General features: G+C 42.3%; 2 protein-coding genes across 7 annotated transcripts in view; both read left to right on the forward strand.

The window, feature by feature from the left end:
- LOC138617892 (focal adhesion kinase 1-like) overlaps positions 1 to 16,468 on the forward strand; it is a 60,861-nt gene extending 44,393 nt beyond the window's left edge. For 5 of the 6 annotated variants that reach the window (XM_069693240.1, XM_069693238.1, XM_069693239.1 and 2 more), the window contains 10 exons: positions 5,214 to 5,291; positions 5,449 to 5,637; positions 6,133 to 6,258; positions 8,015 to 8,077; positions 10,063 to 10,102; positions 10,789 to 10,892; positions 12,194 to 12,349; positions 13,533 to 13,613; positions 13,789 to 13,874; positions 14,201 to 16,468. In XM_069693240.1, the coding sequence (XP_069549341.1) occupies positions 5,214 to 5,291; positions 5,449 to 5,637; positions 6,133 to 6,258; positions 8,015 to 8,077; positions 10,063 to 10,102; positions 10,789 to 10,892; positions 12,194 to 12,349; positions 13,533 to 13,613; positions 13,789 to 13,874; positions 14,201 to 14,327 (1,050 nt within the window). In that variant the 3' untranslated portion in view covers positions 14,328 to 16,468. The remainder of the gene's footprint in view (positions 1 to 5,213; positions 5,292 to 5,448; positions 5,638 to 6,132; positions 6,259 to 8,014; positions 8,078 to 10,062; positions 10,103 to 10,788; positions 10,893 to 12,193; positions 12,350 to 13,532; positions 13,614 to 13,788; positions 13,875 to 14,200) is intronic. The other variant, XM_069693241.1, reaches the window with a different exon arrangement.
- LOC138617896 (uncharacterized) lies at positions 260 to 4,660 on the forward strand. Its single transcript, XM_069693245.1, has one exon. It carries the CDS (start codon positions 546 to 548, stop codon positions 1,842 to 1,844), a length of 1,299 nt encoding a protein of 432 aa, XP_069549346.1. The 5' UTR covers positions 260 to 545; the 3' UTR covers positions 1,845 to 4,660.
- Positions 16,469 to 16,522: the final 54 nt, after the last annotated feature.

Raw genomic sequence — 16,522 nt, forward strand, 5'->3', positions numbered from 1 at the left:
AAACATGTACATAATGTGACAAGAAAGGGAATGATTTAAACCTTTTTTTTTTTAACTTTATCGTTTTTTTGACAAATTTTCACATTTTTAATGTGGTATGTCTCAGACAGAAGTAATCTATGTCACATTTTTTTTAATATTTTGGCCACTTTTACACATGTAATAAAGTCTTTTTTTTTTGCATGAGAAGCCCCTTGTTTGTCAGTGTGCAAGCATTGTATGATGTGTCACTATGATGATGATGATGATGATGATGATGATGATGATGATGATACAGACCCCTGATCATTACCACTTGCTATGAAAAAATTTGAATATCCCACTGTAAATAATTTGCTTTTACAATGTGACATTATTACTACTTAAATTGCTGTTTATGTAAAAGCCCACCCGCCTCCCCTGCTTGGACAAGCCCATCTCACCTCAGCCTGTTGGCCTGTTCACCGTCACATTGCCCCCGTTCCCTGCTGTTAACATCTGTTAACTGCTTCTTCTGCTTACAACGACAGCCATATGTCTTGAAAAGCTGTCCATGAATTTGAGAGATGTGGTTTTGTTTTTTTCAAAGCCCTCAGTCATTCAGTTGTCCATGTTGGAAACTATTTGGTCTTCAGGCTGATTCCCTGCATGGCTTGGGATACAGTCGTGTATATTTTCATCTGTGCTTTGGCTCAATCCCGTCTCTCCCACCTGTCCACTATGTCTTTGCCTTCCATGATACCCTTTTTTTATTTCCATGTGTTCCTCCTCTACTTTTGTCTTTCTGTTTGCAGCCCAGTCACCACCCCTCCCTGCAGCCCACCTTCAGTCTGGATTGTGTTTCTGCTCCTTCTCCTCATCATCATTGCCATCAAAACCAGCGCTTTGCGTCACAGCTTTCTCTCTGCACTGGAAAACCTCATCCTTCATCTCCCTGCTCTCATCTCCCCACTCCTCCATTCTACTCATCCTCTCTGAAATTCACCAGTCACTTTTCCTCCTCTCCCTGTCCTGAGCCTCAATCACCTCCTCTTCAACACACCACTTTTTACAATAAGTCTTTGTCTCAGCACCAGTTAAATCCAGACTCCAAATCTTACCCCTCTCAAACTAACATGTATTATCCATCTTATACAGATTCAGGCAGCCTGTCCAATGGCAGCTGCCCCCACAACACAAATCCCCCCACTAACGGCCACGTGCTGTGTTCCTCCCATCCAAAGTCAAATAGCTCCCACTTTCATCCCTGGCCATTTTCTCTGCTCCTTTCCCAATCTAGTCAGCGCTTTAACTCTCTGCCCTGCAGCATGTCAGATGTTTATCCCCACACCCTCCAAATCATCCAGCCCAAGTCCAGTTGTAATCTTAAAACCCTGCTGTTGCCCAGCTTTCACCCTGACTGCCAGACTAATCCCAGGAGCCCACTCAATCCTGACTTTGACCCCCAGATCCAACACCCTGCTCTGCAGTCATGCGGGAGACCCCCACTGGTCCCTCCTGCCCCTCACACAGAGAGAGTCCTCCCAGTGACCCCGGCCTCCACTAACCCTCACCCACCCAGCCAAATGCCCAGCCTCCCTGTAACTACCCATGCTCCTTTTTCCATCGCCTGCTCTCATCAACACGTGTCCAGACCCCTGAAGGCAGGTGGTGTGCTGTTAAACTGCACTAAAGCTTTTTCTAATAACAAGAACAAACCTACTGAATGTGTGTGTCTCAAAAAAAGTTGCAACATGCCTGTTTGTGGAGCCTTTGCAGGAGGGGGTTTTGAAAGGAAATGCCCACATACTGTAGCTGAGAATGTAAACAGTTTAATTTTGTTCTTATGTTTTCTGAATGTGGAAATTTTTTCCTTTTATCTTTAAATAGAAAAGATTAAATATGAAACTTTAAAATCTAAAGGTCAGAAAAACATCCTGAGGAGTTGTTTTATAACCATCAAAAAACAATGCAACAGTTGTCACTAAATTTGAACCAGTGACGTGATCACAGACAAAACAGTACAGAGAGAGTCTCAAAGGTTTATTGTGCAACGTGCAACCGATAGTTTTCTGTCTGAAAATATATTTTTTCAGGGCCTTTTAAAGTTGTTTTTGTTTTTTTTATATATATCTTTGATTAAGCTAAAACAGGCTTCTTTGTGCATTTCTAGCTAATTGCAGCTGAATCAGATGCTTTCTCATCTCTGATTTATTCTCCATGTTCATTCAATATTTGGCCAGTCAGTGCTTCCAGGACCCTGGCTTTACCATCATTCACATCCTTTTTCTTACCATACATCCATAATTGTATAGTATTCAATATAAGGGGATGTGGTTATATTTAGGAAACATGTTGGCAGGTTTATTTTTCAATTTAACACTCAAAACAGGAAAAGAAAGTTGCAAAATATTTGGATATATGGTAAAAAAAAAAAAAATGTCCTGTCTACTATAGGACTAAACTCACACCAATCTTTGAATCATTAATCACAATTTACTGCAGTGATATGTTTTGGGTTTTTTCATACAGTGTTTGCTAACCCAGTAACTGTGCAATCAGCATGTATATGCTAAGCGTGGTAGCATGCTCTGTCTATGCAGGACATGCTGTTAAAAATGTCCTCTGTGACTGAATGTGTTTGTGTTTGCCTCTGTCAGGCATAGTTTTGATCTGTCCTTGGATTATTGCACCCTATTTCTGGCCTGTTGAGGATGCCTGTGATAAATCCTTAATCCACTGAACGAACAGTCTAACACGTGTAACACACATGGAACTAAAAAAAAAAGAAGGAATAATTATAAATTAATAAAATAAATCTTGTGGTCATCTTTTTAATGTAACGGGACTTTAAATTAATGGGAATGAGCTGAAAAAGTTGTTAAAAACCCTTTTTTACACTTAATGGAACACACAATCCAGAACAAATGCTGATCTGATTGTTGTATTGCAAAAACCACTGAAGCTTACAGGAATGTGTGCATTTTTTGGATTAAGGCAGTTACTAAAAAATACCTAAAGAGTGAGCTAAAAGGTTAATCTATACGTATATCTGTTTCCAGCTCTCTGGTACTCTCACCTTGAGCTCGCTGTCAGGTGCTGGCAAGTTGGAATACATGCCAACTAGTTTTTGTAGGTAATCCCCAGGGCTGGGCAATACAGCAATATTATATTGATTATCATAATATGAGATGAGATAGCCCCGGTAACCATATTTTTAGGGTAAAAGAAAAACTTAATCACACTGTGCTACGCAATTTTCCTTTAAGTTGTTTTTGGAGATAAGCCATGCGATTACATGCTTGTAACACGGGCATGTGTCTCTCAATGATTACCGTTAGGTGATTATATAAAGAATCACACTAACTGTGTCTAAAAGTGCTCCCTGAAATTATGTCATTGTAAAATCACACAACCTGTTTAAATACTGAAGGTGATGATACAACATTTGTATAGTTGGATACTGTGTTTATTTTTGTCAAGCTCCATGTTTTAAGTTTTATCTGGTAACATTTACTTCAAACCCCAGGAAAATGTCTAAAGTAGTCTTTTCTGCCCACCTACCGGTGGCTTGATTAACATTTTCAACAGATAAAAAGTCATTGCACCACATCACAGCTAACTCACAAATGTGCACATTTTGTTTTTAGCTGGTTGCAAGTTCTCCACTCAGCATATGAACACAGGTTTAAAAAAAAAAAAAAAAAAAAAAGAGAATCAGCTGTAATGGTCATGGCCTGCAGGTCGCACACATGTCAAAACCGCGCCGGCTTTCTTTCCCTGCTAGTGTATGGCCCATGTGCAGCTCTAAACTGCTACTGCTGCTGGTTGTTTTTAATGTCCGTTGGTGGCACTGCAACTCTGCAGTTTGATGATACTGACTGAGCCTGTTTTCTGGTTCTCTGCATCCAAAACTATTTACCTATTTGGTCATGTGTTCGTAAACTCAAATATCCATCCAAGAGTCTCCAGACAGTAACCAATGTTTGTCTCATCCTGGTGTGATGGGTCCGGTCACATTGACCTCCAGTCTGTGTCTGTTGTCCCCGTGTTCATCGTTTTATTTTGAAACTGGTTATTCCCAGGGAAACCTCCCTCCTCCTGGATTGACTACCACAAGGAAGTGAATCTGCTGGTGCAGATTTAAGCTTCCAGAGTTGTTCGTTAAGAACCGTGTTTCTGTCTGTTGGTCTGACTGTGTCTGAACATTTGAAGCTAGTTTTTGTCTCGTCTTCAGTGTCTTTGTCTTGTCTGCTTCTCTTTGTCCTTTCTCTCTCCCTTTCTGTCACTTTTCCCTGTTTTATTTTTTCTTTCCTTGTCTCCTTCCATCCTTCCTTGTCTTCCTTTGCTGTCTGCTTCCCTCCCCGTGTGTCTTTGTGTCTGTCTCGCTGTCGGAGGTGTGGTCCAGAGAAAGCTACTATGAGAGACTGTGGAAGGTAGAGGTTGCAACACTGTTGAAATGAGCTCTGTGTTAGAGAAGTTAAAATCATTAACTAAGAGGGGAAACTATTCATCATCTCAACCAGCCAACAGAAGAAACAACACTGTGGGTTCACCAAGCACTTCTGTTTTTAGCTGAAAGTACGAGCCAGACACAGAACAGGATAAAATCCGACTCACTGTCCTCAACTAAACTCTGTTCCTTTAGCCAGCAACACATTTTGCAGAAGCGTGAACTGCACTGCAATAAATGAAACAGGGGGGGGAAAAAAAACATTTCTTATGTTAATTGTTTTACACTTCTTGCATTCAGCTGGTCAGCAGCAGTACAACATTTACAGTTTGAAATGGTGCTTGAAAGAGAGGTCTTTGGTGAACATGCAGCGCTCTGTTTACACGCCTGCATCACATCTAATCTGTGATCTGTAGTCCACGTATGTAACAGTTGTATACCAGTGATCCATGGATGTTGTTGTTGTTGTTGTTGTTTGTGGTTAGTGCCAGTTTAACTAACAGCTTGCTGGACTTGCAGCCCAGTGGGTGTTCCCTGTTTTGATTGACAGCTAACCCAGCCACACAAACAACTCCTTGGAGGTTTGTGTGTTGATCGTCTGAATAACTCGGTGTCTGAATAACTCGGTGTCTTCTAACGTTCAGTTCAGGAAAAAAAGATGATACAGCCTCATAACTGTATTCTTGTTTTTTTCTATTTTGTCTTTCTATATCTCAATTTCTATCTTCCTTTTCTTTCATCGATCTGTTTTTCTATCTTTCTCCTCCTTTTTGTCTCTTTATCTTTCTGTCTCGGTCTGTAGCCGAGTAGACCTGGCTATCCCAGTCCTCGCTCGAGTGAAGGTTTTTACCCCAGTCCGCAGCATCCTGGACACTACCAAGTATGTCAATAAACTCCACAATCCTTCTTCAGTTGTATAATTACCAAACTTAAATTGTGGTATGATTTAATGCAAAGAGTTGCAGTAATCAGAACACAAGGAGAGCTGATGACAGAATAACCAGGTGTCTTTGTCTCTGTCCTCTCTCTGATGTCAGATGTCTGGGTATCCAGGCCCTCACACTCTCCCCTCTGTGCCCAGCGCCCTGTACCCTCCACAGGCTGCGATGTTGGACACCCACCACGCACACACGCATCCCCGCCACCACGTCCACACACACTCGCACGTACAGCACCTTCCCCAGCCCCACGCACAGGAGTTGGCGCTGTGGGGCTCCGTGATGGAGGTAGGAGGCCAATTTTACAGACACACACACACACACACACACACACGTATGTGCACACACGGGGAAGTCATGACACGACTGAAACACTAACTAATGACTCCAGTCTACAAATTTACTCAAAAGACGAGGTTTTGATCCCAGATGAGGAATCAATCAGCACCTCATTGACACCCATTATGTTTAGTGTGTGTGCGTCCACCGTCTCAGCTGAGCCTCTCATCAGTCTGGTGTAAATGTCTGTTTGTCTCCATGTCTGTGCGTGTGTGTTTTTTCTTCACGTGTCCCTGTGTTGGTGTGCATGTCTTGTTCTGCTATGCTTGTCTTTTGTTGCACGTGTGTGTGTGTGTGTGTGTGTGTGTGTGTGTGTGTGTGTGTGTGTGTGTGTGTGTGTGTGTGTGTGTGTGTGTGTGTGTGTGTGTGTGCGCGCGCGTGTGCGTGTGTGTGTGTGTGTGTGTGTGTGTGTGTGCGCGTGCGTGCGTGCGCGCGTGTGTGTAGGACAGGGCAGTAGACATGCAGCAGTGTGTAGGCCAGCAGTGCCTGGTAATGGAGGAACAGCTGATGATACAACAGCAGCAGATGGAGGAGGATCAGAGGTGGCTGGAACAGGAGGAAAGGCTGCTGGTAACACACTCGGCACACACAGTGGAAATACATCATGCATCCATAATAACACATGCTGTAGTAAAAAATTCATGAACCACTAACTTCACTCATGTTTCAGGAAAGATCTTTTTTCAAAATAATGTACATGTCTGCTTACAAAAACAATAAAGTTGTTTTCTACTTCCTGCTCCTTACTTCCCGTCAAGGAAATTACCCACTATCAGACAGAACATTTTTGCAGTGTCTGCAGGCAACAGGTTATTCTTCTGTATTTCTTCTGTATGACTGTAAGGAGCCACCACTTACTTCTTTTAAAAGTCACAAAGATGAATAAGCGCAGGGTTTGATGCTGTCTTAGAGATCTACGGTATGCTATTTTTGATTGAAAGAAGCAATGACAGGAAGACGAGGTTGACAGGAGGGAGGGAGGTTTCATGTAGGATGCATTTTTTCTGTGAACAGTGATTAAACGAGATGTCGGAGGGGGGGGGGGTGACACAGAGTTTGTAGGCAGGTGTGGCCTGTGTGAATTCCAGGCTAATGATAGGCTTGCAGAATCTGACAGCCCAGTCAACAGTCTGTCTTTGACCCATAACCACGAACTGACAACACACAAGATTACTGAAAAGCTGAGAAGGCGATAACACACACACACACACACACACACACACACACACACACACACACACACACACACACACACACACACACACACACACACACAGGCGTGTGCGCTGTAGACTGGCTGTTTTTTATAACACTGTCACTTCAGGGAGGAACGAGAGAGGGGTGGGACAGAAAGGGAGGAGGAAGGCAGAAGGGTTTGGGAAAGAAGGGCAGACATGCTCACATACTGACAGCTCGCTGGCAGCATGCTCCATCCCTCCTCCTCCTCTTCCTCCTCCTCCTCTTCTCCTTCCCTCTCTTTTTGCTTCAGTCAGATATAAGTGAGCTGGAGGCAGGAAGCTGGAGCTGAATCTGAATTCTTCTCTTAATGAAACTGTTGGCAGAGACAAGTATACAGGCGAGCAGATAGGAAAGCATTCAGAGGCAGACACATACTGATAGATCAGAAGATAACAGCAGAGACACAACACACCTCACAAAACGGACACAAGCGATTCATGAGGCAACTTTGATGAACTCCATGGCAATGCTGGTCTTCAAGTCCTGTCTTGGAAAACTGGTATGTGAGGACGGTTGTGTGTTGGCAGCTGGCCTGATGGTGTAGTTATGTAGTGTGTGCAGAGGTGTCTGAGTGACTTTATTTTGGCTTTGCTTGTGGGTATATTTTTCTGAGGTAGCAGTGCAAATTTAGTGGTTACATAACAATATAATAAAGTTTTTGTTAAGTTAAAAAAAAAAAACTTTTTTTTGGATCATTCAGCTTTGTACAGTGTGTTCCTGTTTTTGTTTGAGGTCCTGTCTTTGGATGGATATGTGTGAGCTTCTCTGCTTCATTCATTTCCTCGTTCATTCAGTAGTAGGAGTCTGTTAAAATTGTTTGAATCCAAAAATCAGTAAATCTGCTGAGTTCATTGATTGATTTTGCACCGTGTAACACACCAGTCTGACAATAATATGGATTACTGAGCTGACTTGTGTGCCATAAAATATTTTTTTTTCTAGAAAACAATCCCAATCCTTTGGCATAACTGTAATTACAATTTCTTTGAATCTGTCTCAATGAATCATTAATTGATTTCAGTTTGAAATCTCACCACATGTGAGACATATGAAGATCTAATGTTTGTGATTATTTATGTTTGTTTAGAAACCAGACACAAGAAGTTCTAGAGGGAGTCTGGAAAGAGAAGAAGTCGGACTCCAGCCACCGGTAACATACCTTTCTTTTTCCAGCCATCTCTCTGAACGCTATCGGTGGTACAGAGGGGGGGGAAGGAAATAACATTTTGACAAGAATTGAGCTGTCCTTGACTGTACATTACATAGCTTGTCAAAAACAGGATCATTTGCAGCCCCCCTCCTCACAAAGGGAAGTTATTTTTCTGAATGTTTTGCGTATTTAAACAAAGAGGATGTACGATAAAGATAAATGTTGCTGTTGGACTCGCTGCACTTTGGCTGCAGCATGTGTTTGTTTTGATTGGAGCTGAGGGGATTGATCCAGGGACAGGAAGTGACCTGTTGGGAGGGTAGGGTCAGCAATGTGGGGTTTCTCACAGATTCTCACAGCATCACTGGATATTCATAGAAAAGTATTGCAAGCAAAACAAAGTAGTGTCTTTAGTCATGTTTCTGCCTTCAGCATGCTGGTGGTCTGAAGTTTACTGGTCTATGCCTGAGTTGGTTTATCTGTAATTACACACTTTAGACTGTGAAAAAGCGCCATCAAAAGGAAAATACGATAGATCTGGCCAGTGTTGGCAGCCTTAGGGTTGTTGTTGTAACATTTAGGATGATGATCATTTGCCTTTAAGGTGAATATGTCACACGTAGAGATGTAGCAATTATTTATATAGTTTATTACAAGTAACTATTTTGATTATTTTGTCATTTTTTTATCCAAAAAGTGTTGGCGTTTTTTATTTTGTTGTTGTTTTTTTTGTCAAATGTCAGTGTAAGTTGAATATCTTTGGGTTTTGGGCTGTTGGTTCGCAAAACAATTATGATGGACTTTTTTTTTTTTTTAATCATCATCTGACATTTCAGAGACCAAACATTTACTTGTCTGTTTGTGAAAGAAAATCATTTATTGGCCTTCACGTTTATGATCCTTTAATTCAGCAAACCACATAATTTTTTTAACTGTGCACAAAGATATAACTTAAATCTGCACACATATGTTGTAGTTATAGACGGTTAAGAACCCGGTTGTGTTGAAACGTAACTTCATCACTAATGTTTCTCTTGAAGGCTTCCTCTGATATCAGAGCTTTTCAGTAACTTTATCCTGAATTTGGAGTCTGCAGAGCTGAGCTGCACGTTGATGTCTGTTCTTTCCCCGATGCCAGCAGAGGTTGTTGTAGCAGTCTGAAGTTGCCATGGGCCAGATATTTCCGTCTCTGTAATTCATCTCTGCTTGTCCTCCTCCTCCCATTGAATGGTTGTGGTTTGTGGTGGGAAAATCTCCCTCGTTGGTGCGTTTATGCGTGTGCGTGCGTGCGTGTGTGTGTGTGTGTGTGTGTGTGTGTGTGTGTGTGTGTGTGTGTGTGTGTGTGTGTGTGTGTGCGTGCGTGCGTGCGTGCGTGCGTGCGTGCGTGCGTGCGTGCGTGTGTGCGTGCGTAAATTGCTGTAGTGGAGTATTTTTGGGTGTTGTTGGTTGTCAGACCACGACACTCTGATGGCACTGAGGCTTTTGAAGCCCTCTGTACTGTTTTCTCACAGAGAAAACAACAAAGATGCTGGAATAATACAACAAAGTAAATATGCAACATGCCCGGCACTACTAGAACTCTTGTGGCATCAGCTTATGGTCACAACCATCAAATCATAAAGACATGCTGCAGGATTTATTTTTTTTCCCCCCAGTTTTGAAATGGTAGCTCAGAGGAAACACTTTTTTTTTCGCTCCCCATGTAGTCACACGGAATATTTTTTGTTAACAGAAGTTACAAAGAGAAGCTGTACCACACACCACTGAAGACAGGCGCAGCTTCTCTACTGCAGTCGAGAACTTGTCGTGTTCAAATCGAGACTCTGTGTTGTGTGACAAGAAAATTAAATTGGATTCCTGACATTTTTCAGAGACTGTTGTTGGTTTTCGCCAGTGAAGTTCTAATTTCCTGCAAAGCCTCTGATTATGTCTTTGCACTTGCTAACCCAATGTTTGGTTTGTTGTTTGTTTGTTTGTTTGTGCAGACAGGAAACCAACACATATACCAGCCCGTTGGCAAACCAGGTAATAGACGAGCCTGTAACCCTTCATAACCACAGTCACTTAACCACCATTGTTTTATTCTGTCTTCTCTTTCTTCCAAAATATGTAGTTCACAAACATACGATCGATCACGTAGCTCTGTTATCTCCTGTCAGTATACACATTATGTGTGTGTGTGTGTGTGTGTGTGTGTGTGTGTGTGTGTGTGTGTGTGTGTGTGTGTGTGTGTGTGTGTGTGTGTGTGTGTGTGTGTGTGTGTGTGTGTGTGTGTGTGTGTGTGTGTGTGTGTGTGTGTCAGCCTGCAGAGTTTACTGTCTGTTGCCACAATATGACACATCTGATTGTGAACTCTGCAGCCTGTTGGCCTACTCGTGAGCCAACCAACTCTGTTGATATGGACTCAGACAGCATGTCAACCTCAATATGTTGTGTGCTCAAAGCATGAATACACCAAATGTGCAAGCACGCTGCCGAGCACAGAGGAAATAGAAAAACATTCAGGACTTATAATAAATATGTTTATTTAATATATCCAACACCCTTTTCGCCCTTTTTAATGTGAAGGACAACTGAGACTGCAGACTCTAAGCTGAGAGCTGCTGAGAAATCAAAGTAGAATCTGTGCGCTCCTTTTACTGTGGTCTCCTTCAGACTATGAAACTGTGAGTAGGGATACTTTATACTATATAATATGTTGTTTCCTGCAGAGCATGTGGCCCCCCCAAAGAAACCTCCTCGACCCGGGGCCCAGTGCCAAGTGGGCAGTCTGGCCTGTCTAAATACTGGAGACAGTTACAACGATGGAGTCAAGGTACACACACACACACACACACACACACACACACACACACACACACACACACACACACACTTACTCACTTTGACGTACACAAAGACACATTTACCAAATATACGTATTGCATGTGTTGCTTACAGCATTAATATTTTCCTTTTTATCTTCTTTGGCTGCTCCGTCTCTCCTTCCCCTCTTCCTCCTCCCCCTCCTTCCCTCCTCCTCCTCCTCTTCCTCCTTCGCTCTGCCTTACTGTTGACCACTAGCCTTGGCGGGTAAGCAGCACACTGTGTGTGTGTGTGTTTACTGTGCGTCTTGTCTCCTATAGTGGACTCATTTAGTCCTTCACTTCCATCAGCTCCTTGTTTCTCTGTCCACCAAATGACATTCTGTCACATTAACATCATACACCTGCAGCTCACCTTGTCGTGTAGACCGTCGGTTTTCATGTTTCTATCGTCTTTTCCTCTTCCGACTAACATCCAGATCTGATTGATTTTGATTGTTAAAGTTACTTTTCAGTGATTTAAAAAAAAAAAAAAAATTAATGTCACAGTTGAAACACCTAGTTTTAGTTTTGTATTTGATATAAACATTGTAGGAGGCTGTCATATTGTATATATGCATACGATCCAGACAAGAGAAAGGTCAGCGAGGCGGGCAGAGCAGAGAAGACGGTAAAGATGACAGGAAGACATGAAAACACAAGAGGATCTGATTTATGTCAAGTACAGGAGGATGTTGTGTTCATAGAGCACATCTTTTTCTGATCTGTTTGAAGGTGTGTGAATTTGTCACGATGGAGACAGTGCAGGTTGTCTCAGTGTGACGCTGCCATCTAGTGGCCGGAATAGAGAACTATGTTTAATAACCTCTGTCTGCTCAGACTCTTTTAAAGTCAAAGCATGTCACAGATCCAGATAACCTGATCATATTCAATCATCCATTCAATCCATATCACTCATTAATCTCCTCATTGATTTACTACTCCATCTTCTTTATAAGATTTCAGTGTTCTGCAGTGGCTTCTCTTCTTCACCTATTTTGAAGGCTGTATTGTGTAAGAGTTTTTAATATGAAATGAGTAGGAGGACAGATGATCCGAGGGCATGATTAATGTACGTTTCTAATCATGCAGAATTTGTGCAGGCAAATGTCTTTACAAATGTTTTTATGATTAGAACGCTTATTGTTTCCATCTTCATTGTGTCAGCTGGTTTTCTGCCAACTCTCGCCGTCAATCCCTGCACTTCTCTCCCAGGTTATTTGTTCATTCAATGAGCCCGTCACTCATTTCTGTCTGTCCTCTCCTTGTTCAGCTGCAGCCTCAGGAGATAAGCCCGCCTCCCACGGCCAATCTGGACCGCTCCAATGACAAAGTGTACGAGAACGTGACGGGATTGGTGAAAGCTGTGATCGAGATGTCGAGCAAGATTCAGCCGGCTCCTCCAGAGGAATACGTGCCCATGGTCAAGGTAACAAGTGCATCGCACTCCTCAGGAGCTGCAAAGTTTGACATAAGACCTCGAAACATTAAAAAGGTCAAGGCAGTTCCGTTCTTTTTCCTCTTGACCGCTGTGACACGCTGTTTTAATTTATTGACACTGTACACCTGTAAGGGCTCCTACTCACTGATGAATAATTTGTGATTCACCCGTTAAGCAGACTCTGCAGCGCTGACCTTTTGACCTCACCAGGTACTATAAAATCATGGAGATTTATTAATTGACGTTTCCTCGTGAGTCCTTTTGAAAAACATATATTTCATATTATTTCATGTTTTTTCTCCGTACTGTTTTCCACATGTATTCACAAAATCTCAACAGAACACTTGCATTGCCAGAAAAACAACAACTCTTATTCTGACTTTGGAGCGTTCACGTGTTGCTCCCAGGTGTTTAGGCCTGGTGTTAACGCTGCTGTTCCACCAGATCAACAGCCTGAACAGCTGATTTTACCAGCTGTCCTCAGTTTAGCTCCTCCCAGTCATGGGCTGGAGGTTGCCAAGCGGGGTTTGGGACAGAAGGGATGCTAATTTGATTTCTTTCACGGGCAAAGAAAACCCTCCAAGGCTGTAGTTGCCTTTAGGAAAGGCACCTTTCTCCCAACTGCCTCCCAGGCGCTGTAGCTGCTCACAGATGGGTAAAAATCCAGAGGTCAAATTCCTGTGTCATTTCACTTATATCCTGTGTAAAAACATACTGCCAGCCAAAAGAAATTATTCTCCTTTGAAATTAGTCAAGTGGATCATGTTAATGTATATACTGGGTTTTATTTTGACGTAACTGCCAGCGGTGATGCATCTGCAGCCATTCTGCCATAACTTGCATGTACTATTTTTTTTTCAGGAAACATCAATGTTGTCAGAAATTTCTGGTATCTCCAATTTGCTCATTAATATGATTTAACTTACATGAGTGAACGCGAATGAGTGAATATCTATATATATATTTATATATATTTATATTTACATATATATTTATATATATACTTATATATATATAAATATATATATTTATTTATATATATATATATATGATTTTATTTTTTATTTTAATTTTTTATTTTTTTTTATTTTTTAAAACACCATGTGAATCATCAAATCGTTATATAACTTGTCCTGTTCTGGACACTAACGTGTGTGTCGCTGTGTTTCAGGATGTGGGTCTGGCCCTGAGGACGTTATTGGCCACAGTAGATGAGACTCTACCTCAACTTCCAGCCAGTACACACAGAGAGGTAGAAACACACACTAACAACTTAAACACGCCCTCAGTGTGTGGAGTCGTTTGAATTTTCTCATTATTGTTGCATGTTTTGTTTTTTTAAGATTTTTAAACCGCAGTAGTGATCACACATTTTCCTGAGTTCTGTTTTATCCTGTCAGCTGGATGTGCTCTGTTTTCGTTAACAGATCGAGATGGCACAAAAGCTGTTGAACTCTGACTTGGCAGAGCTGATTGGGAAGATGAAGTTAGCCCAACAATATGTGATGACCAGGTAGGTACGCGTACCAACAGCAGCACACTATACAAAGAATGGTTTTGTTTTAGACACCTAACTTTTGTATCTGATCACAAGATGCACTGCTTATTATCGTTTCATGAAGGGGTGCAAAAAGTTAAAGATAAAAAAAAAAGTTGAATTTTAAGAGGGAACATTTGGTCAGTGTTCAGAAAAGTACGGAACGGTCACAAACAACGACTACCACTGCTACCACTGGGAGGCGCCACATTTCCACACGGTGTCTTTCATATTGTACTACGCTGCCCAGGAGTGAACGTCTGTTCTGTAATGAATGTTTTATTTTGTGTTCTGTCCTTCAGCCTCCAGCAGGACTACAAGAAGCAGATGTTGACGGCGGCTCACGCTCTCGCTGTCGACGCCAAGAACCTGCTGGACGTCATCGACCAATCACGGCTCAAGATGATGGCCCATTCCCGCCCACACTAGCCCCACGTCGGCTTCGCTGACCAACAGGAGAGAGAGCATCCTTTATGGTTTCTGTTGGCGGCGGAGAACTAAAGACTCCTTGATTAGTGACGTCAGTCCTGATATGCGAGAGGTGCCACCTTCACACCAACGGAGAGAAAAAAAAACGACTCTGCTAACAGAGCCCGTGAAGAATCATTAGATGTTAAATCCTGCATTAATCGAGGTAATCAGTTCATCTGGGATTAAAATCTCCACCACTGTGACTTTCCTCATACAAGAACAGAGCAAAAACACTTCCTGAATCAGGGACTTGGCAGCTTCGCTCTCTGTGGACTGAAATACAATAATGAGAGGAGGAGGAGGAGGAGGAGCAAAGAGGAAGAGGAGAATATTCTGGTGGTTTTTAGCCCGTGGCTCTGGACCTGAGAGTTTCAAAAGGTTTAAAAACTTCTGACAGGACCACTTCCACGGGGATCTGGAATTGTTGACACCGGATGGATTAGTCTTAGTGGAATCCACCTTTTAAAGCACATCCATCGGACCGCGATTCATCTGCGACATATCTGCATGAAACCTCTCGGTGGGAATCGACATTGTGCTCAGGCAGCAGCCACATCAGTACATGGTCGAACTGGCCTCCACATCACCATACAGGCACATCAAACCAGATGTGTCCTGCTCCGCTTTGGTCGTGTGCTTTGGGTGGATGTTCCAACAAGAAAATTCACAGTAACGAGAGCGTTGGTTCGGTCTGGAGAAGCAGCCTCCCACCCTGTACGTCTTCTACGATCTCTCTCCCTGCGTTCCCTCCGTCTCACCAGGCTTTATTTATAGACTCAAATTGCAGAGGAGGAGACGGAGGGAGGAACCGGCAAAGAAGATTAAAACTTGAGGACAGTCTAGCGGCGCTCCAGTGCCTGAAGAAAGAACACCACGCTCCCTTCCTCCTCTTCCTCTCCTCTCTGTTTCACTCCCTTCCTTTCTTCTCACTGCTCCACTCTCTTCCCACAGTCTTCCTCAGCTCCTCTCCGAGCAGGTTTCAAAGACTCCAAATGTGAAGAATCCAACTCTGTCTGGGTAAACACCGCAGGCAGGAAACTCCCTTCTCGCACTCAATTTAGTCGACCCTTTTTGTTTTGTTTTGTTTATCTAAATCGGCTGGCTCCATGTTTGTTGTGTTGTTTTGAGCAGTTTTCTTCCTCTGTACTGAAAACTGTTTGAATGCAAGCAGACGTTCAATCCCAGCAACGACTGACGAGCAAAAATGGAAAATAACAAACAAAGCGACGGGATGCTTCAGTGGAAGAAAAGGGTGTCATGTCTCAGACTGGTCACTGAGCTCGACTGAAACCATTTCTGTGAGGACGGTGTCTGCTCTTCTTTGTCCCTGTCCTCACGCATAGTCTCCCAATATCGTTCAGATGTTCCTCATAGAAGACTGGTGTCACGCCTTTAAGTGTCCAATCAACCACCAGTGACACAAAAAGTGTTTTTCCTGGGGACACGCGCAAACCTCGCACCTGAAACCTTTGTGCTGCGCATCCTAGTTTCTGTCAGGTGTAACACTTTAAAAAATGCCCCTCCTAGATCATCCCAAGGAAAACAAACACACTCGTGAAATGTGGAGCCACATGACTGGTACTTGTCTTGCAGACACAAAACACTGAACTGAAAATACAGCAGATCACAAATGTGTCTTTGTTAATAGTGACCCCACATGGAGTATGACATACTGCTATATGAAATGTACTGGTGACTGTACTAGTATAGCATGGTATACTGGTATGGAGAAGAGCATATTTGCACAGCACCAAAAAACACATCCTAACTTCTTTTTTTTATTATTTTTATTATCCTATTTTACCCAGATGTGATTTCCATGTTTAGCCAGCAATGACACTATCAAATATCTGGGTGTTATAGGAATAACAATTTAAAAAAACAAAAAACAAACAAAACAATCTATTTTATCTCCTTGTTGTTGCGTAAATCTGCTCATGTTGGTATATTGTAAGCTATACTGGTGTGTCTCACTGGTGAATTGTACAGAACTCGTACTAGTAAACACTGGTTTTTATTTTGTCTTCTGGGCTAAATCAGCCATCTTGTCAAATAGAAGGAAAAAAAAACAATGAAATAAAATAATGATGAAATGGAAATCTGTTCTCGCTCTCATCCATGTTTGGGATTTATTTAAAAATATTACCTTTCAG

Source organism: Brachyistius frenatus, unplaced genomic scaffold (assembly GCF_029030835.1).
Source record: "Brachyistius frenatus isolate BFR_SWC_R1_liver_20210118 unplaced genomic scaffold, ASM2903083v1 Contig_14, whole genome shotgun sequence".
In the NCBI taxonomy this organism is placed as follows: Eukaryota; Metazoa; Chordata; class Actinopteri; family Embiotocidae; genus Brachyistius; species Brachyistius frenatus.

Excerpts from the sequence above, each read along its gene's own strand:
- LOC138617896 (XM_069693245.1), top strand. The coding sequence starts at position 546 with ATGTGGTTTTGTTTTTTTCAAAGCCCTCAGTCATTCAGTTGTCCATGT.